This window comes from Alternaria incomplexa (genome assembly GCF_024043165.1).
Source record: "Alternaria incomplexa strain BMP 0042 chromosome Unknown scaffold_1, whole genome shotgun sequence".
NCBI classification, from domain to species: Eukaryota; Fungi; Ascomycota; class Dothideomycetes; order Pleosporales; family Pleosporaceae; genus Alternaria; species Alternaria incomplexa.
This window is the reverse complement of record NW_026249850.1, coordinates 2,492,175-2,513,414: the sequence shown is the minus strand read 5'-3', so window position 1 is coordinate 2,513,414 and position 21,240 is coordinate 2,492,175. Positions and strand designations below refer to the sequence as shown.

At 53.5% G+C, this 21,240-nt stretch overlaps 9 protein-coding genes across 9 annotated transcripts; 5 read left to right on the top strand and 4 right to left on the bottom strand.

Moving 5' to 3' along the window:
* Nucleotides 1-597: 597 nt before the first annotated feature.
* J4E90_000900 (uncharacterized protein) lies at nt 598-2,628 on the bottom strand (the record flags this gene model as incomplete). The annotated part of the gene is made up of 1 exon (XM_051430493.1): nt 598-2,628. The coding sequence occupies one exon, from the start codon at nt 2,626-2,628 to the stop codon at nt 598-600; it is 2,031 nt and encodes a 676-aa protein (XP_051295980.1).
* Nucleotides 2,629-3,691: 1,063 nt separating this feature from the next.
* On the top strand, nt 3,692-4,107 carry J4E90_000899 (uncharacterized protein; the record flags this gene model as incomplete). Its single annotated transcript, XM_051430492.1, has 2 exons — nt 3,692-3,921; nt 3,972-4,107. The coding sequence occupies 2 exons, from the start codon at nt 3,692-3,694 to the stop codon at nt 4,105-4,107; spliced, it is 366 nt and encodes a 121-aa protein (XP_051295979.1).
* A 145-nt stretch (nt 4,108-4,252) lies between these two features.
* On the bottom strand, nt 4,253-4,903 carry J4E90_000898 (uncharacterized protein; the record flags this gene model as incomplete). Its single annotated transcript, XM_051430491.1, has 1 exon — nt 4,253-4,903. The coding sequence occupies one exon, from the start codon at nt 4,901-4,903 to the stop codon at nt 4,253-4,255; it is 651 nt and encodes a 216-aa protein (XP_051295978.1).
* Nucleotides 4,904-5,440: 537 nt separating this feature from the next.
* On the top strand, nt 5,441-6,814 carry J4E90_000897 (uncharacterized protein; the record flags this gene model as incomplete). The annotated part of the gene is made up of 1 exon (XM_051430490.1): nt 5,441-6,814. The coding sequence occupies one exon, from the start codon at nt 5,441-5,443 to the stop codon at nt 6,812-6,814; it is 1,374 nt and encodes a 457-aa protein (XP_051295977.1).
* Nucleotides 6,815-7,045: 231 nt separating this feature from the next.
* J4E90_000896 (uncharacterized protein) lies at nt 7,046-8,987 on the top strand (the record flags this gene model as incomplete). Its single annotated transcript, XM_051430489.1, has 2 exons — nt 7,046-8,434; nt 8,481-8,987. 2 exons carry the CDS (start codon nt 7,046-7,048, stop codon nt 8,985-8,987), a joined length of 1,896 nt encoding a protein of 631 aa, XP_051295976.1.
* Nucleotides 8,988-9,712: 725 nt separating this feature from the next.
* J4E90_000895 (uncharacterized protein) lies at nt 9,713-11,309 on the top strand (the record flags this gene model as incomplete). Its single annotated transcript, XM_051430488.1, has 2 exons — nt 9,713-10,010; nt 10,072-11,309. The coding sequence occupies 2 exons, from the start codon at nt 9,713-9,715 to the stop codon at nt 11,307-11,309; spliced, it is 1,536 nt and encodes a 511-aa protein (XP_051295975.1).
* Nucleotides 11,310-11,551: 242 nt separating this feature from the next.
* J4E90_000894 (uncharacterized protein) lies at nt 11,552-13,115 on the bottom strand (the record flags this gene model as incomplete). Its single annotated transcript, XM_051430487.1, has 2 exons — nt 11,552-12,979; nt 13,107-13,115. 2 exons carry the CDS (start codon nt 13,113-13,115, stop codon nt 11,552-11,554), a joined length of 1,437 nt encoding a protein of 478 aa, XP_051295974.1.
* Nucleotides 13,116-13,615: 500 nt separating this feature from the next.
* On the top strand, nt 13,616-14,182 carry J4E90_000893 (uncharacterized protein; the record flags this gene model as incomplete). The annotated part of the gene is made up of 3 exons (XM_051430486.1): nt 13,616-13,672; nt 13,739-13,873; nt 13,928-14,182. 3 exons carry the CDS (start codon nt 13,616-13,618, stop codon nt 14,180-14,182), a joined length of 447 nt encoding a protein of 148 aa, XP_051295973.1.
* A 2,875-nt stretch (nt 14,183-17,057) lies between these two features.
* J4E90_000892 (uncharacterized protein) lies at nt 17,058-19,238 on the bottom strand (the record flags this gene model as incomplete). The annotated part of the gene is made up of 1 exon (XM_051430485.1): nt 17,058-19,238. One exon carries the CDS (start codon nt 19,236-19,238, stop codon nt 17,058-17,060), a length of 2,181 nt encoding a protein of 726 aa, XP_051295972.1.
* Between the last annotated feature and the right edge of the window lie 2,002 nt (nt 19,239-21,240).

Sequence of the window (21,240 nt, the reverse complement as noted above, 5' to 3'; positions counted from 1 at the left end):
CCGTCTTTCTTGTCCCCATCCTTCTTGGATGAATCGCCCTTGTCGCCCGATGCTTTGGGAGGAGGTGCGCTACCACCGCCGCCGGAGTTCATGAACTTGTCGTCGAGCTGGTCTGGAAGTTGTTAGCTACTGGAGCAAAGACCACTCAACATACAAGGCATACCAGACATGTTGCGATATGTGAAGAGAAGTTAAGGCGAGGATGAATTCGTTATGGAGGCCGACTTTGTAGAGATGTCGGAGAGGAGGAAGAGGTGACCAGACCTTAGGATGCGGTGTTCCAATACCTGTCTTGTGGTACAGCATGCGACATGACGTTTTTGCGCCTTTCCCCACATTCAATTACTTGGCTGAAGTCTAGATGCTGCATGATGCTAACCTGGCCGTTTACCCGTCTCTGAACTATATCGTAAGAGGTAACGTCACGAGAAAGCAGGAAGATGTTGATGAAATGCTGATTCTACGGACAGTAAGAGCCGAGATTAGCTATCGTACTGCAGGGTACTATCTACATCGAGCGTGAAGCTGCCGAACCCTTGCGCAAAGATTCTGGCGCTTTACAACCTTGAAGCCGAGAGAGTCCGCAAAAGCATCTACCTAATACCGACGGCCCCTACCACCACGCGTGTCTCGATCCCATCTACCGCCACCTCCGCCGCGATTTGGAAAGAAAGACGGGTTTCTGAAACTGTTGTTCTCGTACCACCAATGATCATCCCGCGAGACATGCAAATCTTCCGACTTCTCCACGTAGCGTTCCTCCTCTTGTCGCAAGAGGTAAAGTCGGCTCTGGCTCAGCGGCATGATTGAATAGCCAGCGGCAACACTGTCGGTTATTGTGCGCCGAAGGAACGAAGTGAACTGAGGCTGAGAAGGCAAATGCTTGAGACCCATCTTGGCCAAGAACTGCGGAAAGGCGTCGAACTGCTGGATCTCGCGAATGTCCTCGGCCATGCGCGTTGAGGTACCCGGCGGAGGAGCCCCATGGGCGTCAAACAACGAGTCGCGAAGCTCAACTAGGGTCTTACCGGGTGGACGGGCTGCTGCGCTGAACATCTTCAGGAACATCATGAGGCGGTATGAGGTGGGAGAGGCAGCGTATGTCTTGCTGGTACGGTATTCGGAGATCTTGGAGGGTTCCAGGTATGCCAGCTCGGCCATACCAGCACCCTTCTCATCAAGCATCCAGACGACGTTGCGAATGATGGCTTCTTCGATGATCTCATAAGTCAGGTCTTCGGTAAGGCCGTCGTCGCAGATGAGAGCCGCTATGAGAACGTGACCGAGATCGGGGAAGTTTGCCTTGCTGCGCGGACCGGCCATGAAGCGTCTGATCGTGTTGTTGGCGCTGTCAGTGATGTGAGAGTTTTCGATCGCCAGGCATAGCAGTAGGTGGAAGAGACCGAAATACGCGTCGACGGCCTTCTCTGACGCGTGACTCAAGGTGCTGCGTGCGTCAGGGCCGCTGTAGCTCTCCGCATCTGATGAGAACTGAACGACAACGGTGTTCATAGTATGATACAGGATATCCACATAGCAAGCTCCAGGGTTCGTGATGTTCGCAGTCCTGTGGATATCCAGCGTGCTCTCCATCACATGATCTCTAACTTGATTCCAGTGGCGTCGGCTCAGAGGTAGAGGTAGCCAGATATCGAACTTAACACCCTGAACGCTGCGTCGGATGTGGTGCTTGTAGAACGCCTCGTGACTCAACAGATCAAACTCTGTTCGGAAGACCGGCCGGTTACCGCCTGTCACGGCGATACCAATACCAAGCTTGGCGTCGAGGAATGATTCTTTGAGACAAAAGCATTGCAGCTCGCGAATGCGGATGAAGTCGTACGAGTTCATCGTGTTCTTGATGAAGGGAATGGCGTCGGCGAAGGCCAAAACGTCAACGGTCTTGGAATTGCTGAGGATCTCGAGAAGGATCTCATCTGGTAGCCTAAACAACCCCGAAGGGCCTCTCTGATGCTGGCTAGGGGCTGGGGCGAGAACATCCGGTGCAGGTGAGTCGACCTCCATTTCGGCAGCTGGTACTGGTAACGAGTCTTCTCCGAATCCACACAGAGAGCATTTGAAGCGATCTTCTCCCAACGTTTGAGCCTCTTGCTGCCGATACCAAGCCAGATTGATAGTGCTATTACCATGGTCTTGCTCTAGTGAATCACTAGAGAAGAAGCTCAGCAGCTGAATAGCGATACCCTTGAGGGTATACGCTGGCGTCCAGCCCTCATCGGTGTTCAGCATGGTGGCGCAAACATAGTCGCTGAAGACGTTTGGATGGATGATTGCGCTTTGGATTGTGACGTCGGGCGCCACCAGCGGATATCGGCCGGTGAAGCGGATCTTGAGGTGAAGTGGCTTCTGTCCTTCCGGAGTGAGAACAAGACACGCTCTTGTGATGTCGTTGTCCTGGAAGTGAATGCGGACGTTGGGATACGGATCTTGTTCGATCTCCGCGATGTCCTTGAGGAGGCGACGTCGCAGTGAGCGTGACTGAACCGTGTTAGCTTGGTACTGCGTCATGACGACGAGGTGCTGCAAGGTTGCGGTCGCGAGGTTCGGTTCCGTCAAGAGAATGACAAGAGACGTTAAGAGGAAAGAAACAGAGGTTATAGCGCGCATTCGAGTTGTCAGTTGCTGCAGGTGGTCCAGGCTGAGTCATGCACGTGACTAGGCAGCACAACAAACAAACGGAAGTGTGGGTCTTGACGCCCTTTCAGATTGATGGACAGCTATCAAACCTGTCTGATACCGCATTGAAGGGATCGCATGACCAGTCTTCTGCTCCCAAAGCATCTACTGAATGGCTTTGCGCGGACAGGCAAAGGGGACCTGAGTTAGCTATGTCCAAGACTAGTGGCTTTGAGTTTACCACGACGCAACGTTATCCCCACGGCCTACAAGTCATCTCTGGTGTCATTGTGTCATTGGGAAGTCTGTTTGAATGATACATCTCAGTGCGCCTCAAGTGGTCCAGAAAAGGGCGTCAAGGTAGCCAGCTAGGGATGGCTTGGTAAGGTTGAGTAGTGCGACTTTGGGCTAGGCCACTGGGTGAATAAAGTCTCATATTATCACAACGTGTCGCATGTATTTGGTCTGCATGATGGACTGAGATGAGGAGGATCGCTGGAGGAATTTAAGGAAGTCATATGGCTGGCTGGGGTCATGTCATCAGTGATGTCTACACTTAGGGCTCGTGAGGACTTACTATGTAAGAGGATAACGATGTAGAAAGAAGACTATAAATACATCATCTGGATGAGTTGGAGTGCGTCCTGGCACGTAGAAGTTGTGTTCGGGGCCAAATGGATAAATACGGGGAACCAAATTAAAGCTGAACCCTCGTGCAACAAGAGGCAACGCGTACCGCCTGAGTATGGAAAGCTATGCGAGCAACGCGAGGATGAAACCAGCAAGGAACATATCTATTGGACGAATTTGTCGAATCTGCATCTATTGCGGACTACAGAAATAGAGAAAGTGAGGGAAGAGATGCGGACCCCATAATAGTTCTTGCAGTGTGCGACTGGGATGACACGACGAATGCGAGCACCTGCAGATATGAAAGAGGGGGGGAGATCGCAATTTGGGCTATAAAGAGCCGTTCGCAGTCGTCTATGTCCTTCCTTCGATCAATCCAATCTTGTTCGCATATTCTCCTGCCAACGATCGAAATCAGCACATCATGAAGCTCACAGCCGTTGTTATCGCTCTTCTCTCATCGGTCGCTTTGGCCGCTCCTGCGGCCGAGATGGACAAGCGCGCCGTCGTTGACGCAACTGTCGCCGTCGACGGGCTGCGCTATCGAACGTGCCCGAAGACGACCTGCTCGGCTCCGGGTCAATATCCCAAGGGTACCAAAATCAAATTAAGCTGCTACACCACGTCTGGTACTACTGAGGTGAATGGAGACAAGTAAGTCATGACGTGACATGGGAAGAACTTTTGTGCTGACATGAGTGAAGGCGCTGGGCCAAGGTCTCCGGAGGTGTTGGTAATGGCCGATGGGTATCGTTGGCGTATATGGATTGGCCTGGTGCGCTCAACCCGTGGTCAATTCTCTGCGGGAATACTGTACTGATCCGACATAGGAACGATTAGCGGTTGCTGATGTTGCGTGCTGCAAACGGAGGTAGTACGGCTACGATGCGCTTCTCGCTCACTCGGTTTCGCGACCACCTTCGCGATAAGTTTGCTGATATTTGGTGGATAACGCAGTCGCTAGCTATGGTTCAGAATATGCGTTCTAAACCAACACTCCAGCTTTTCCCCAAGTGACTTGTGCGTCGGATGATGATCGTGCCACGAGCTTGTGACCAGTGATTGCTACATTCTTCCACTTCAGACTTGTGCAATTGATGGTGCCCTTGAACTTGCGACAATCGTTGCCAGAGAAGACAATGTACCCCAAATCTGTCTCGTTATGTGCGGGTGCCTTGGAGGCATTGTGGCTGGAGTCTGTAGGGCTGCCGCTCCATCGCAACCAGAACTTTGGTGAGCGGAAGCTGTTCTTTTCGAATGTTTCGAAGCGAGTCCTCTCGGGAGACTCCGGCTCCGTGTTTTCGCTCTCTTCTTCTTCCTCTTCCTCATCTTCCTCTTCGTTTGATTCATCTGGTTCTATCTCTGCGATCGTTCGCCGAAGACTGTCACGACTGCCAGCTAAGATGACTGACGCTTGTAACAAGCCCGGCAAAGACATTTGGCCCACGACACCCTCGCCGCCTTCAGTCAAGCGATATAGCTCCAGCGATGCATCTTGTTCTGGCTGCGTATCCCCAGTTGCGCCCAGGGCTTTTTGCCATGCCGGACATTTGACAGAATAGCTTGCGAATGTCTTGTGAACGTCGAATGCGCTCGTATGTTTAGATTTTCCACTGCGGCCAGTGCGGTTGTGCATGTGCCGCGTCGAGAAGGCGGCGTCTTGCCAGTCGTCCATTGCAAAAGAATCTGGATGTTAGGGCTCTAGAGTCAAAGATTGTTTGAATGGTGTTCGTGGGCTCGTGTGCCTCGTCGACAAAGAGAGGTTGACGTCATAGACTAGCTGGATTCCAGCCTCAGGGCCTAAGGAAAGCGGGCGATAGCACTGGTGCCTCTGAAATGCCACAGTGGGAGAAGCATAAAGGATGTCAGGACGGTGATAGGGGTGCATCGCGGGGCATGCATACTCCGCACTTCCAACCTGCTTATATTAGTCGGGTCACTCCCACAACGGTAGTCATGTGCTTGTGGCTGGACCAGCCATTCTGCATCTGTCATAACGGGCTTGTCAGGTCTTGCCGTCCCGGGCACATTGTATCTATCATCGGGTTTGGGAAAAGAAGTTGCTGGCGGTAGGTATGTCAAAGGTCAAGGGTCAGGTGGGCCGCACGTGAACAGGCGTCGGAGTTCGGGCGTCGCGAATGGCTCCGTCAGCGCAAACCAACAAACACCAACGATGGCACCCAAAGGGTCTAGGAAGTCGGCGGCTGCAGCGCCCAACAAGACGCTCGTCCTGGACAATGGCGCATATTCGATCAAAGCCGGTCTAGTCTCGCCAGCCTCGGAGCCTACCTACGACGACTGCAGTGTCATTCCCAACTGCATCGCGCGCAGCACACGCGACAAGTGCACCTACGTCGGCGCCGAGCTCGATTCGTGTAAAGACTTTGGAGAACTGGCGTTTCGCCGTCCAGTGGAAAAGGGCTTCATTGTCAATTGGGAGGCAGAGAAGGCGATATGGGAGCACGAGTTCATTGGCGACGCCGTGGGGGAGGGGTTGAGGGTGGGTACGCACAGTCGCGAGCTCGTGAAGGGTGTGAGAACTAACAGTACGCAGTGTGAGCCGAAAGACACAAATCTGGTCTTGACAGAGAAGCCAAACTGCCCGAAAGAGCTGCAGAAGAACTGCGACGAGATCATCTTCGAGCAGTTCGAATTCGCCGCCTACTACCGATGCGTTGGCGCGACCCTCAATGCCTACAACCCTCCCACCGCGTCCTCGTTGGCATCGCTACCGCAAGAATGCCTCCTCGTCATCGATACATCGTACTCAGACACGACCGTCCTCCCTCTCTACAATGGCAAGCTCATACAATCGGCTGTGCGGCGGCTTACAGTCGGTGGGAAGCTGCTCACAAACTACCTGAAAGAGCTCTCTTCGCTGCGGCACTACAACATGATGGAGGAGACATATCTGCTCAACGAGATCAAAGAAGCAGTCTCGTACGTCGTGCCATCATCGCAGCAATTCGCCAAAGATCTGGAGCGCACTTGGAAAGGACGGCTGGGAGATAAACGAGAGCTGGATTCGAGCATAGTGGTCGACTATGTGCTCCCGGACTACGAGAATGCTATACACGGGCATGCGCGGCCCCACGACCCTGCAAAATCACGCATGCGCCGAGGGCTACAACCGCTACAAGGACCAAGAGAAGATCTGCTACCTCTAGGCAATGAGCGCTTCGCCGTGCCCGAGCTCCTCTTCAACCCTTCCGATATTGGCATTCAGGAAGCTGGAATACCTGGCGCCGTCATGGAGTCGCTGAGTACACTGCCAGAAGCTCTAAGAATCGGCCTGTTGGCGAATGTTGTCGTGGTGGGCGGGAACTCGTTGATTGCCGGCTTTATGGAACGAATGCAGACGGAGCTGAGGGCTCTGGTACCAGCCGAGTACACGCTGAACGTGGCGAGGGCAGATGACCCGATCAAACATACATGGCTAGGAGGAGCAAACGTCGCTAGCCAACCCGACTTGTTGAAGGAGTTGCTCGTGTCCAAAGCCGACTATGACGAGAGAGGCTCTACGTGGCTAGTCAAGAAGTTTTCATGATATACATAATAGACACTTCAACATAAAAGTATCTTCCCTGATGTCAAAATCTCTAAATCAAAAATCAAAGTGCAGGCGGAGATCAGACGACGCATGGTCCCCAAAACCATGGGCTTCTCCAGTGCTCGGGGCTGCTAGGGCGCTGATTGGCTGATGTCCGGCGGCTTGGCGTGCTCGTCGACATGTCGAAGGAATTTCCAGCAGACGTGCATCACCCGCATCTCGAACCCAATGCGCCGAATACCGCGCCCCTCGCGGGCAACTGATCCCTCACATCCCCTCTCCGCTTGCATACGGCAACGAGTCTCGCTATTGCCCTGCCGCCCCGCCCCGTCGCCCTGCACCCATCTCCGCACCCCATCCGCCGCCTTCTCCACAACCGCACCCCAGTCCTTCCTGCTACCGGGCAAACAGGACAAGAGAAAGCACCAGCAGTTCGTGCGAAGATGGCAGAAGCGTCTTCTTGGCGACTCAGAGCCTATCGGTGCACACGTCGACCCTTATGATCCCACATCACCGGTCCGCATAGCGCCTGAAGACCAGGGCGAATACGAAGAGGTCCTTGATGAGGAAGCCTCAAGATTCCCCCAATACAAGCCTGCGAAGTATCTACGCGGCCTGCATCGGGTCGGTGGCGAGGAATGGCTGCAGGAAAAGGTCGAAAAGGACTTGGCTAAGGAATTCGAGAAACTCACGCTACGGACGTACACGCCACTGACACTGGACATGGCCAATGAGATCGAAGAGCTCACGGGCACTCCGTACACTTTGAAGGACGAGAACCTGCTTATGGCGCAAACTGTACACGAGAAGACCAAGCGCCCATATACCAGCTACAACTTCGGCCTCCACGCCAAAGCTACCCGGATTACCGATATGCGTGCTAGTTTCACACAAGCTGTCGCCGAGATTTATGCCCTGAAGCAGGCTGGTTTAGATATGGACCTATCCAAGTTTGCCAACCGAGGTGTTTACGATCGGCCACGCTGGGTCAAGGACATCAAGCTAGTCAAGACAGAAAGCGGTGAGCTTACCCTTGCCTTCCCCCAGCACAAGAGCTTGGATGATCTCTTGGAGACGATGCAAACGGCACCCGCTTGGGAGGCTGAGCCAGAGGTATCGGACGAGCTGCTCGTTGAAGAGGTCGTTGAGGAACTTGAGGATGCCGGCCTTGCACAGGAGCAAGTACAGACCATGGATCCCGACACACCAGCACACAAGAGAGCAGCAGTGGTCAAGATGGATGGCGAGAACAAGCCGTTTGACTTCATGTCGAACCGCCCCGTCCCTCGCGCCAAGCCAGTTGAAGCGCCCGTCAATGAGGCAATTGTTGAGGAAGTGGTCGTTCAAGAAACTACGCCACCTCAAGTTGCTCACGACGTACCCCAAACCGAGCTTGTTGACCATGCAGCCGACCCGGAGCCCGTTAACCAAATCGTTCCAGCTGCAGCGAGCGAGTCACGACATGCTATCCTCGAAGAGAGAGCGAAGCGTTTGGCGGCTGACTTTGCGGCTCTAAAAACCTCAGTTCAGCAGAGCAGCAGAGATTCGTCTGCTATCAAGCCCGAAGAGACGAAATGGCGGCACGTTCCCGTCACTGACATCAACGTCAAGTTCGCTGTACGTGTATCGACCCTTTTTACTTTACCTTTGCTGACTTCTGTAGCTTTACAAACGCCTTTACCAACTTACCGGCTGCCGCATCTCCGATCCACACCTCTCTTCCACGAACACCCTAGGCGATCTATACAATCATCTATTAGAGGCCGCCAAACCCCAGCCTACCAGTCTCTTCAGCGCTATGCATGTAGAAGGGCAGAAGGCACGTCAGCGAGCGAAGCAGCAGGCCACATCTGATGCCGACGCCAAGAGGAGGGCCGACCTGGGCGATTTGATTAATCTGGGCAACGTCGAATTGCGTCGCGTCAAGCCTACCAAGGTTGAGAAGCGCAGCAAGACTGGTCAAGACAAGGTTATCAGCTATGCTCTATGGGAGCGTGGTCTGGGTTCAGGTATACCGGCTAGGCTTGAACAGATGAAGCAGAAGCAATCGAGGGGAGCAAAGAAGGCACAACCCGAGCGTGGAACTGTCACCCCCTTAACCAGCAAGGCCGCTGATTTCTTGCTCAGAAAGAGCGGTACCTTGCAATCAGCACGCGCAAAAGCGGTGTAGCGGACAGTTCCTGGAACCATGAATACATTTGCATGACTTATGCCCAACCATGATCTGAACGGGTCAAAACATTGTATAGTATGTACACTAGGAGAGCTGGCATAGTTGATAGCTTCCTTCTGCTGGAGGGCCAAATGAATGCCCTCTGCCTTGCTTCATGCAAATGGCAATAATGTTTCACGGACTGCTAAATGGTCGCGTGATGGAATGCTGCTTCGCACGTGGCCTGTAGGATAGTGTGCTTACCTAGGTACGCATCGGCCTGCTCCGAGAATGCAAATCATCCAGCCGCTCTGTGAACGGCTCGAAAGCCTGAAATCATCCCGCTAGTCAGCCACAGACCGAAGTCGCACCTAATCAGCGTACCAACTCCTGATAAGAATCAAGCCATATGCAGGGCTCACAGGCAACGCTCCTTACCGAGGGAGTGATCCATGATTGCCGACAGGCTAAGCTTTGCCCAGAAGTGCTTGTCAAAGATAAGAGTGGAGCTACTAGTTCTTCGCAAGCACACAGGCTAGGCGGCATACGGCAACTCTTTTTTCTTCGCACCCTGTCATCGGCGTCAAAACGGCTTTTCGTGACGCGGCTGGGAGCCGAGTGTGCGCGGTGGGGTAGTTTACTATAGAACGACCATGCTTCGCCTGGTTTGACCCTCGGTTGGTTTGTTACAACCCTTTCTAGTCATTGTTACTTCGCCTTCTGTTTGAGGAGTACTGCCCACGATGTTGTCAGCGGAAAAAGCCCAGGACGAAGCCAGTCTCTCGACAGACAGCGGCAGAGGAGTCAGCGCTGCGACAGCCGTCCCACGCGAAACCGGAATCCTCGCCAAACTACGCCGATTCGAAGAGCGATTAGATGCGAAACTAGGCATTGAATCCGAAGCCATCAGTCGCAAACTGCCAGAAGACAAGGGCGACGTGCCATGGCACCACCAGCTCAACATGTTCTTCCTCTGGGCCTCGGGCACAATGAACACGTCTTGTTTCGCGACGGGGTTCCTCGGGCACGAATTTGGTTTGAGTAAGACCACTGCTTTCCCTGTGCACTTGCAACAGCTTGACTGATTGTTTTGTGCCTGCAGCGCTTCGCCAGAGTATCGTCATCACCATCTTCGCGTCTATCCTTGGTGGCGCGGCGACAGGGTTCGCCGCCACTTTCGGTGCGCCGACTGGGCTGAGGCAGATTTCCATGTCGAGATATGCGTTTGGGTGGTGGCCTAACAAGGTTATTGCTGCTCTTAACACTATTGTGCAGATTGGCTGGGCGTCTGTGGCTTGCATCACGGGTGGTTTGGCACTGACTGCTGTGGCGGATGGCCATATCTCGCTGATTGTCGGTATCGTCATCCTGGCAGTGGTGGCTACGCTCATCTCCTTCGTCGGTCTTCGAGCTATTTTGGTGTACGAGCGCTACGCGTGGTTCGTCTTTTTCATCATCTTCATCATCTTCTTTGCCGAGACGGGCAAGTATACCGACAACAGCAATACGCCTAAGCTGAAGGGAGCGGACCTCAGTGGACAGGTTTTGAGCTTGATTGCTATCGTCTACGGTAGTTCTGCATCGTGGCAGACCATGGCATCCGACTACTACGTTCATTACCCCGTCAACGTCTCCCGCTGGAAGGTCTTCCTCATGACCACCTTTGGTATCGCTATTCCTACTTCGATCGGCATGCTGGCCGGCTGCGTCGTGTCATTCGGCATGAACAACCGACCAGACTGGGAAGAAGTGTACGACAACGACGGCCTGGGCTTCCTCATCCAAACCATGCTCTACCCACGCGGTTTTGCGAAGCTGATTCTCACTCTTCTGGTTCTTTCCGGCATCAACGTAAATGTCATCTCCATCTACAGCGCCGCCATCTCTTGCCAGCAATTTTCCCGTCCTTTTGCGCGCGTTCCCCGCTTCATCTGGATCCTGGTCTGTTTCGCGGCCATCCTTGGTCTCGCTATTGGTGGCCGTGAGCAACTGAGTGTCTACCTGCAGAACTTCCTTAGTCTGCTCGGCTACTGGACTACTCAGTACTTTGTCATTCTCTGCAGCGAGCATGTCATCTTCCGCCGTATGAACTTCGAAAACTACGATCTGGATGCGTGGAATGACCCCAGTCGCCTGCCGTTGGGTATCGCCGCTGGCACCGCCTTCGCCGTCGGGATCGTCGCGTGGATCCTTGGCATGGTCGAAACGTGGTATGTCGGTCCACTAGGTGGGCTCATCGGAGCTGATGGTGGTGACGTTGCGAATGAGTTCACATTCGTTGTAACTGCCCTTGTGTACATACCTGCGCGCTATCTTGAGAAGAAGATTGTTGGGAGGTAGGGATCTGGGCTGCGAAAGAAGCAGCACTATAAAGTGCCTAGGCACGGCACTGCCAACAAAGGCTTCGAACGTGTTGATGACGAAGAATCGACAACGCATCCATGATCAGACCTTTCGAGAGTGACTTCGTACTTTGACTGCACAGCAACTGCATCTCATTAGTTAACGCTGGGCCAGCTGCGACAAAGCCGCGCAACTATTCATTCCTCAACTTACACGTTGCCGGTAACCTATGAGTACCTTCAAACTTCCCAAGCTCTCTTCGCAATCGTATACATAGCGTCTCCTTTCAGCAGGCTGACCATCCATTTACCATCCGGAGACTCCTCGCCACCTAATGCCTGCCCAGCGGTGATCACAGCCCACTGTACAATGGGTGAGACAAAGTCTGTTTCTCCCCGCGCGCGTTTGTGTTGCAAATAGTCAGTGATACAGCGGGCAATATTGAGCCCTGCTGCAACAATGGCGGGATAGCAAGAACTCTCGTTCGTAACATCCGCGCCTGTGTCGCCCTGTATGTGATCGCTCAGATTCTCTTGTGGGCCGTTGGTTTTGATTTCTAAAGTCGCCATGACACGGAGGGTGTAGATCAACGCTGTGTTGTACAACATCAGCATCCGCGCAACAGAGTCGCTCATGAACCTGTAGATGATGCGTGGCGACATCTCGGTAGTGGTCAGATCGAGAGACTCTTCTTCAATATGGACATTCTCCTCATTGCTATCCCATCGTTGTTTCCACGCTTGAAGAAAGACTAAGAGCCCATCTGCCTTGCATTGCATCTCCTGTCGCCGCTGTATATAGCTTAAGCCAGACGGATGCTGAAGCTTGAAGAGCTCGTCACTCGCAGCTATGAGCACCGAGCAATCTGCGAGCACATCGTGTAAGTCTTGTTCATCTAGAGTTTCCAGCGAGAGTGCTGTTCTCAGTACAGCTTTCCACTGTGGTCGCGCAAAGATTGATGGCGTTCTGTTCCTCAATGATGCTATCAGTATCATGTGTCGTACACCTTTGTACAGCTCTAGTGTGCGAAACGACGCATAAGCCAGGGATGCTGGGTCACGTAGTGCTAGAAGCTGTTCCAATCCAAGCATGTGCTTGAGCCAGTTCCTAGGGCCAGTGGGCATGAAGAGTTCAAGCATAGCCAATAGAATGACGGAAACGATTACGTCGTCATGCATACGCCGTTCTGGCTGGCTTAAAGCCTGGTTTAACCGCTTAAGAGCTACACCATGTATGGCATAACCTTCGGTGAGGATACCGCTCTGGTGATGCTGCGCGCCGAAGAAGAGGGTTGCAAAGCTGAGTGCGGCTTGAACAAACAATGGGCCGCTTGCTCCTTTTGCGGCGTAGTTATCCGTGACAATGTCTGAGGGCTGAAGCTCCTGTAACCCTAGGTCTATGGGACCGTTGGGTAGAAGATGGCGGCGTGCATAACAGATGCAAATTTCTTTGTCGTTGAATTTAGGCCTGATTTCAGGGAGGTCGAAGCGGTATTCAGGAGATTCCGAGGTAGACTCTTCTACTTCTTGCCTCTTCCAGACAGTCGTTACAGGCGGGTCCGCCGCCTTGCTCTTCAACTTCTGTGACCTCCTAGACTTGACGATTTTGCCTTGCACAAAGACGATCGACTGTGGACCATCGCATTTGAAGCCAGCCTTTTCGCATCTCTGACATGTTGGGCGAGTCTCATCTTTAGTAGGGTCAGCCTGAGGTCTAATGTGCACGACGTTGGCGCTTACCGCACTTGATACGGCGCCTGCGGCAGGTTGAGCATCCTTTCGAACGGCCGGCTACATTGACCATGATCTAGACTTTGTTTTTGCGAGATGCATGTGGATGAGACGAATGCGGTACATTGGACGAGGTGGCTGAAGAGGCAGGCGGGGAGGTCATGGGCTGACATGGGGGGACATCGGCCTAATCTGGGTCAAGCTAAACCGCTTGCGGCTCATTGGGCGAGATGCCTCGACCCCTAAGACGTGCCGCACCGCCCCTTCTTGCGTTCTTCCATCAACCTTCCAACGCTAACGTGCAGAGAATCTCCCAGGCCCCCTTGCAGTGTAAAGCCACACTGATATGTATGCGCGCATTGAGCCGCAAAAGGCATAGGTATATCATGATATCTTTCGTCCGCTCACCAGCTGTAGATATGGATTCGTACGAAGGCGTCACGCTATCTGCGATAAATATCATCACTGCATCTCCTATCGTCACATTAAGGTTCGAGTTTGTCTTCGTCGGAACAAATCCTATCCATTGAACTTACCAAGTGATCGTCGCTCTTCGTCTGCCACCTCACAGCTATGACAGTCACAGCAAGCATCGACATCGCATCCTCACCGGAAGCCGTCCGCGCAAAAGTACGAGCTTCACCTTTTCCGGCCTGATACAAAGCTTATCAGTTGCAATGCTTACGAGATCCCCAGTTTCTCGACTTCGCATCCCTCCCCAAATACCACAAAGGCTTCTTCGCTTCTCTGACCCCACTCGGCCCCGTCGAACCCGAGAACAAGATACGCGTTGTCTTTTCATCGGGACAAAAGATGGATGCTCCAATAGAAGTACGTCATATCTGTACTTGACTATGACGCGACATTGTCTAACAGAGTTTGTAGCATAACACACCAACCTCTTTTGCGTGGACAGGGTCTATACCGCTTCTGTTCACAGGTACGCATTCGTTCACTTTTGAGCCAAGCAGTACTATTCCAGGTGGCACAAAGTTCACGCAAGAAGAAGTCTTCAGCGGCGCGCTGTCCTTTCTCATGGGTGAAAACGCGGTGGCACGAAAGTTCGGCTTCCCGGAAAAGACGAAGAAAGGATGGGAGGGCTACAACAATGACCTGAAGGCGTGGTGTGAAGCGAAGTGATGCACGCAACCGTTCGATGTTTATTGTTTCGAGTATCTGGAGTTGGGGAATTCACTTTATGTTGAGTAGGATATAGACTGCCATAGACTTCCATGCGTAACGGTTCGTTCTCTTTGGCGCTCACGTTTCCTGCTTCATGCTTTTACCATGATTTTCCGTCCTTTGAACGCCACCCGAGCAGCAATAAGCAACAGCACACATCCGAATAACAAACACCCTCCGAACACCCACAAGCTAGCAAAACCACTCTTTTCTTGAATCGCACCTCCGATCGGCGTTCCAATAAGCAGTCCCACGCCCACGACAGCGAAGGCCTGACCCATTCTTGTGCCGACCTTGTCTCGCGCGTCACTACTCAGCTGAACTACAATGGCGGGTGGAAGCGAGACGAACGATCCAGAGAAGAAGCCGTAGAATGCCATGAGTACTATAATGCCGGCGGAGGAGGTGGCACCCATGAAGCATATGCAGAGAACGCCAGAGATGATGCAGCAGGGAATTACGACGTTGAAAGGGCCGAGTTTGTCGGAGAACTGTTACGGAGAGAAATTAGTAACTCCAGGCCAAACAAAAGTAGTATCCAGAGGGTGGCGGAAAAGCTTACCAAGTTCGGTACTATACGTCCAAAGACACTCGTGCTATTCATGATGGCGAGGAGATAGAATGCCATACTCTCACTGGTAATATGTTCCTGGATAGCGTAGGTTTGTGCATAGAAGAACGGCATATATAAGCCCATGAAGCCAAGGAAGAATCCCGCGACCATGAGACTATATGACGGCATCCGGAATGCGCGCAGGTCGAGAAGAGAACGCGATTCCGCCGGCAGAACCCGGACGCGCATGCAAACATTGGGTACAGTCATAGTGGCGAGGACAATGAAGCCGAGCACCCGTGTCGTCCAGGCGAATCCGATTTGAGAAATGAGTTTGTGGAATACAATGGGATAGATGACGCCGCCAAGCGATGACCCAGCTGCGGCAATTCCAATTACTGTTCCGATTCGGGTAGAAAAGTAGGTTGAAAGGATAGCCACACTAGGGATAAACAGACATCCAGTGCCAATACCGATGCAGAACGCTTGTGCGAGAAGGACTTGCCAGTACGTATGGCATAGACTGAGCATCATCTGGCCCAAAACCAACATGAAGCTTCCCACGATGAGCAGTGCGCGAAAGTAGCCTGCATCATAGATGGGACCAGTGAGTGCGCCGACCAAGAGGAGCAGGAACGCCTGTATAGACCCGATCCAGGATATGGCTGAAGCACTCGAGCTGGCGAGCAAATTCGTTTCGTAATATGTTTGGAATGTTCCGAATGTGTTGATAATCTGTGCTGTAGGGTCAGTTCAGGTCTTACATGAAGTCTGTACGTGGTTTTGACTTACGCCCCAAGAGTTAAACAACAGAAAAAACGCCCCGAGGACCTGCAGCCATGCCCACAGTCCACCATTAGGTATTTTGGACGCGTCATTCACATTAGGTTGACTCGATCGCGCAGGTTCCAGCCTGCTCTCGGCTGTATTTTCATCGTCCTTGTCCTCTATCACGCGCTCCTTGTGTGTGCTGCGCAGCGAATCCAAAGTCGCATACGATGGCTGATGTCTTGGATCCTTCGACGACTCCGCACTGTACTGCGAATTCAAGGTCGCAAGGGATGGCTGTTGACTAGGTCCGCCAAAGTTCGTCAACTCATAGGAAGCCGGTCCAGTCTGTCTACCGGGGTCCAGCGTCGATACGTTCGTAGGTGGCATACTGGGCCTGTTCCCGCTGCCAGTGTAGCTGTCGCGAGTGGAAGTGTTGTCGCTAGGTATCAAGACGGAGCAGTGGCCCGGCAGTGAGTGTCCAACGAGGTTCTTGTTGGTGAAATGGGGTCCTTAAAAACGGAAACTACCAATAGCAACGCTTGCTAAGAAGCACACAAGCAAGAAATAACGAGTAAAAGAATCAAAGAGTTGGCGGAACGCGGACTTAGAAAGACGTCGAAAGGAGACGTGAATGAGAGACAAGCAGCCCTAGGAGACCATATATCAAGCTTCGGAGTCGACTGGGGGCATCGGCTAGAAAGGGTGCAACACAGACTTGGGCTGCGCTATACTTCCTTCTCTTTCGGGCATATTCTCAAGCAACCCACAGCTCGCTCCAGCCTTGGAAGTTGAGGCTGAGGAAGACATGGCGAAACGTACTTGCCAAAGTTTGTCCAACACACCGTAACCAGTCGGGGGATTTCGTTATGAGGAACGTTTCGGTTTCATGCTTTAGTCAAAACCTTAGGGGGTACAGCCTTGTAGACAACGGCGCGCCACGTGCGCGGCAACAGGCACGTCATGAAACTTTCCTGATTGTTATCTCCGCATTACAGCCGTGCAATTCCGGCCGAGACAGGGCTGTATCCCATCGTCGTACCTTCCAAGAACACTGCGCTTCGCATATGTAGTCTGCTGAATACCCTGATGCTATTTTTCCGCCCTCCAGCGCGGCCTATCTAACCCGTGAGATTTCATCCTCCACCTTTGTATACCGCGCTGCGTCTGATTCCGACACATTTGCCTAAGACGCCGCCATCATCATAGAGAAAAGAAAACATTTATGCCGTAATGATGTACAAATCAAAGTCAAGCTGGCATGCTGTCATGATCTTGGGGAATATGCTTCGTCACATCGTAACGTACTTTTGGTGACCGTAGGAAAGGTTTTGGTGGAAGGACTCGCTCACAACGCCTGCGTGAACGCCCATGAACGCTCACTATGCTTACACCCTAAGGAAAGAACCGACCTGGTTTGTATGTCGCCGGCCCGAAAAGTCGTGCCGAACGTCGAATGCTGACAAGAGAAAGAACTAACGTCGTCGAGGCTCCACTTGTTCGGACGGCCCCTCATGTGTCGCTGGCGACCCGTTTCGTCGCCAAGCGATGGCCGGAAGGGTGAAGAGGTGATGGCTCGACTTGCTCCACGCGTTCTTCAAGATACACGTTGTTCAAGAGGCCGGCTGGAATGGTGCCATCTTGGCCCGGCTTCAACTGGCCCGCCGATGCTTTTTGGCGCCGATTCTCACGCTCGTTGACTACTTCGCGCAAGATCTTGGTGGCACCACTCCATCCGAGTTGATTCGCTGTTGCCCGATGATTGAAGAGCCGTTCCACGAGTGGAAGTGGCAAAGATAGCAGGATAGTCGACAGCACGACGGTCGCGTGGCTAGGGCGGTGATCATCTTCCGGTGGCGCGTCACCGAACCGAATCTTGCTTAGCCTTGGGTTATGCGCGGCGTTGCGTGGTTCAACGAGTGCTGGCAGACGTGGGGCATCTGAAAACTCTGGGGCTATTGCGTACAATTTGAAGTCGACAGGGAAGGTGTATGCGATGAACTCGAGAGCGTGATTGAGAAGCATTGAAATAAAGGGGTCTTCTGCATCGGGACCTTCACCTCTTGATCGTGGCCCGGAGCTGGCCTGCAGTGTATACTGCAGTACCTGCTCGACAGTATCCCATCGGAGAAGCATCCTTGCGATCTCGATACCACGCGCCTGCATGCTAGGCATCTGGAGAGTCCTTGCTGCCGCAACGTAGCTCAGAACTTGTCGCATGCGCATACGGGCGTCATTGGAAGGGGTCGCTTGGTCGTTCTCGTACATGTAAGGTGCAAGGCCGTACAGGAAGGTCTGGGCAGAAAGGAGCGGGGCGCCATACAGAACCCTGACAGCTTCCTCTAGGGATTCGCCGGTGGTGAAAGGGTCGAGCGCAAGGACATCGACCAGTCGGCGCGCGTCTCTGCTGCGGTGGCTTGGGGCCGGGCTGCGACGAACTGCTTCGGCTATGACCGGGCTACGCACGACTACGATACCGTGCACTGGCACTGACATTAGGATTGACTCGGGCGACCGTACTTGGAGGATGAAGTCGGCGAATTCGGGGTTGGCGAATTGGATTGACAAATAGCTGGCAAGTTCGAACGGCGACTCCTCGAGGCGTTCGGTAGGAGGGGCAGTGCCATTCTGGTAGGGCATAGCATGATGCTCGTCCCCGTGGTCTGACGTGGGTACGGTGTCGCCAAATTGTGCCTTGCTCGGTGACTGCGAGTGAGAGGTGCGGGTACCGTTTGCGACAAAAGCTGCCTGTTCCGGCGAGAAGTGACCGTTGGGAGGACCCGGATAGAGGACTGGGCCGCTGGGAAACTGCGAGGGTCTAAACTCGGAGCCGTTTGCGTAGGCAGCTTCAGGCGGCGCGACTGCTTGTGGCGGCACATGCCAGGGTGCTCCTGCCTCTGAGGGATGCTGGGCGTGGCCGGGGAAGAAGGGCGCAAATTGCTGGGGACCGAATCCAGGCGGAGGACGAGGCAGCGCGTGCTGTTCGTGCTGGTGCAGCTCTGGCTCTTGAGGAGCCGCAGGAGGTGCCGGTGACTCATTCGCGCTCTGGAAGACCAGAGCACCAGCACTGAGCTGGTGGCGGTGCGAGGAAGTGTGAGCGCTGTCGCTGCCTTCTGTGGGTGGTGTCTGTGTGTCCGTCTTGTTCGAGGGATAGAAGGGCGGGGGCAGGTGAGCGGGTATGGTCAGTTTGCGGTGCACTCCGTTCGTGGCAGGCTTGGGCTCAGCGCTGGGCGCCACGGGCGCGGGAGGCTTCTCGTCGGCATGGCCGTTGACGTGGGTCTCTGCATCTTGGGAGTTTAGTACGTGCTGCGTCAAAGAAGGAGCCGATAGTGAATGCTCACCATGAGTGTCTGCCGGTGCCGAGTGGCCATTCTGCAACGGGCCAGGCGCGGCGGTGGCATCGGGCTCTCTCTTTTCTGCGCCCGAAGTGTTTGACTCTGGCGTAAGAGGAGTCTGCGCCGCCTCGGTCTGCTGATTTTCTGTTTGCTCTTGTTCCTGCCTCTTGTGCGCGGATTGCGGCTCCGGCTGCGGCTTAGCTGGCTGGGCAACGCTGTCCTTGGTGGAGCCGTCTGGTGTGATGGGTCTGGCTGATGGTTGAGACTTGGACAGACGGTAGGGGATGGCAGGCACGATGCGCGAGCCTGGGCGCCGGTGCTGCTTCTGCGCGGTGGCTGCGCGTGCGGTGTCGGCCATGTTTGCTGGGGCGTGCGGAAGAAAGTGCGACTGAGGATTCGGAAGCGGCTCCAGGTAATTGCGGCCTGCTGCTTGTTGCCAATTATCCTGGAGCGCCCTGGGACGGGAGAAGTGTGCGGCGAGGGTATTTGCTACGTGGGGTTAGTCGACAGCAGAGAAGTCCAGGCAGAGATGGAGACATGGCTTCCCCACCAATTTTAGCTGCACACCTCTGACCTCATGGCCATAGCTTAAGCTCCATTTGTCATCCTCCGCCGCCCACACTGAAACACCACAACGTTCTTTGTTCCCTTTTCTCTACATACACGCTGTCGTCGTGCTGCATAGAGACGCAGATTACTGGTCGTCGGAAATTACGCCAGTACATGTCGTGCTGATGGGTCAGTGACAGCCAAGGAGAGTCTGCAGACGGCGACCCTACGATGCAGGGCAAGCTTCCGCAAGAATGATGTATTCTTTATTATACAGCATCACGGCTGACTAGCACTGCAAGCGAATACTATTCATCCGTTGGTTCTCACTCCATCTAGGTGGCTACCTGTGCATTCCTCCAGTCGAAGCGACTGTCCATGCAGAGCATCATGACATTCACATCGACCCTAGACTCCACCGGGTGTACCTTCCAGCTCCAGACATCAAACAGAACGTTCGAACTGGAAAGAGCCACTGACTGACCGCTGATGGAGAAGGCACGACCTCAAGACAGGGCGAACGGCGCTCCTTTGCAGGGCAGTAACGCTCCTCTTAGCCACATGGCACTCTTATCGCCATGGCTGTCCTTCCGAATACACCTCAGTCTTCTTCTTTGCTATCGCAAGATAAACCGAAATACTGCACCTACAGCTCCGTCACCTTCTCTCGTTTGCCCTATATTTCCTAGTCCAACATTGCCTTTCGTTACACCTCTAGCATGATCCTAGGACAGGCACAACCAATCCGCAATGACCGAACCTCGACGCGATTCTCCAAGCCTGCGCGCCCGTTGAAGGACGGTCGCTGCTCAGATTGTCGAGTACGCGATACCAGAGCCATTTCCGCTAAATACTGCTTGACTACCTGTCCTCATGAGCATGATTTTACTCCTACGCGTACGTTGGCACTAGATGGCATGCGTTTTGACGGCTTCTAACATTTATAGCGAATAAATTCAGCATCCTAGCAGAGCTCCAACAGTCGCCCACCGAACCAAAGTGGGGTTTCGATTTTGTGCCCACCGCCACCGGAAGCACGAGACGGCGAGGCAAACGTGGAGGAAAGCGCCATAGAAGCAAAGACTCATCTACCAAGGATACTGAACGATGCGAAAATGCAAACATTAGCGCGTTGTGCAAGACCATGGCTGCGTTGCGTCTTGACGAGGATGAGCCGATTAAACCAGGGATGGACGACACTTCTAGCCATAGTCGAAAGGCCGCACCTATCAATCCTCCGTGTTTCGACATCGACAGACCTTCCTGGGCCCCGCAATTTCTTCCAGATTCAAAAGCCAGCGCAACAAGCCAGTCCCAGTCCTCCCAGATCAAAGCACTGCGATCTCAAACTTCCTCTAATGGCGCAGCGACTAAGCGGCAGAATTCGCAATTCTTCCCAATCTCCGCTTTTCTTGCCTGTCCCGATCCATCGGGACGGTTTCCATCCAAGTCTAAATTCCTAGACCCAAAGGCTGCTGAAAAGGGTCGGCAACCCTCAGAGTCTTCAGGCCCTCCTCCTACATCTTCGTCCCACGCACAATACGCAGCAAGAAAAGCAGCACATCGTACACTCACTTCAAGGAGTCTACAGGCCAAGCCTACCACATCCACTGACGAGTCACATATCCAGCAAAAGGGACCACCTCCTCTCCCAACCGTCGCGAATACCCCGAGTACGTCCTGTCCCCTCAGTCTTGTCAACATATCCTCCACCATGATTGAGCCAACCTTTGTATGCCCTTCTGGTGCTTCTCAATCCACCGAACCCGAGACAGCGAATGGAAAAACTGGAACTCCATCCATTGCACATG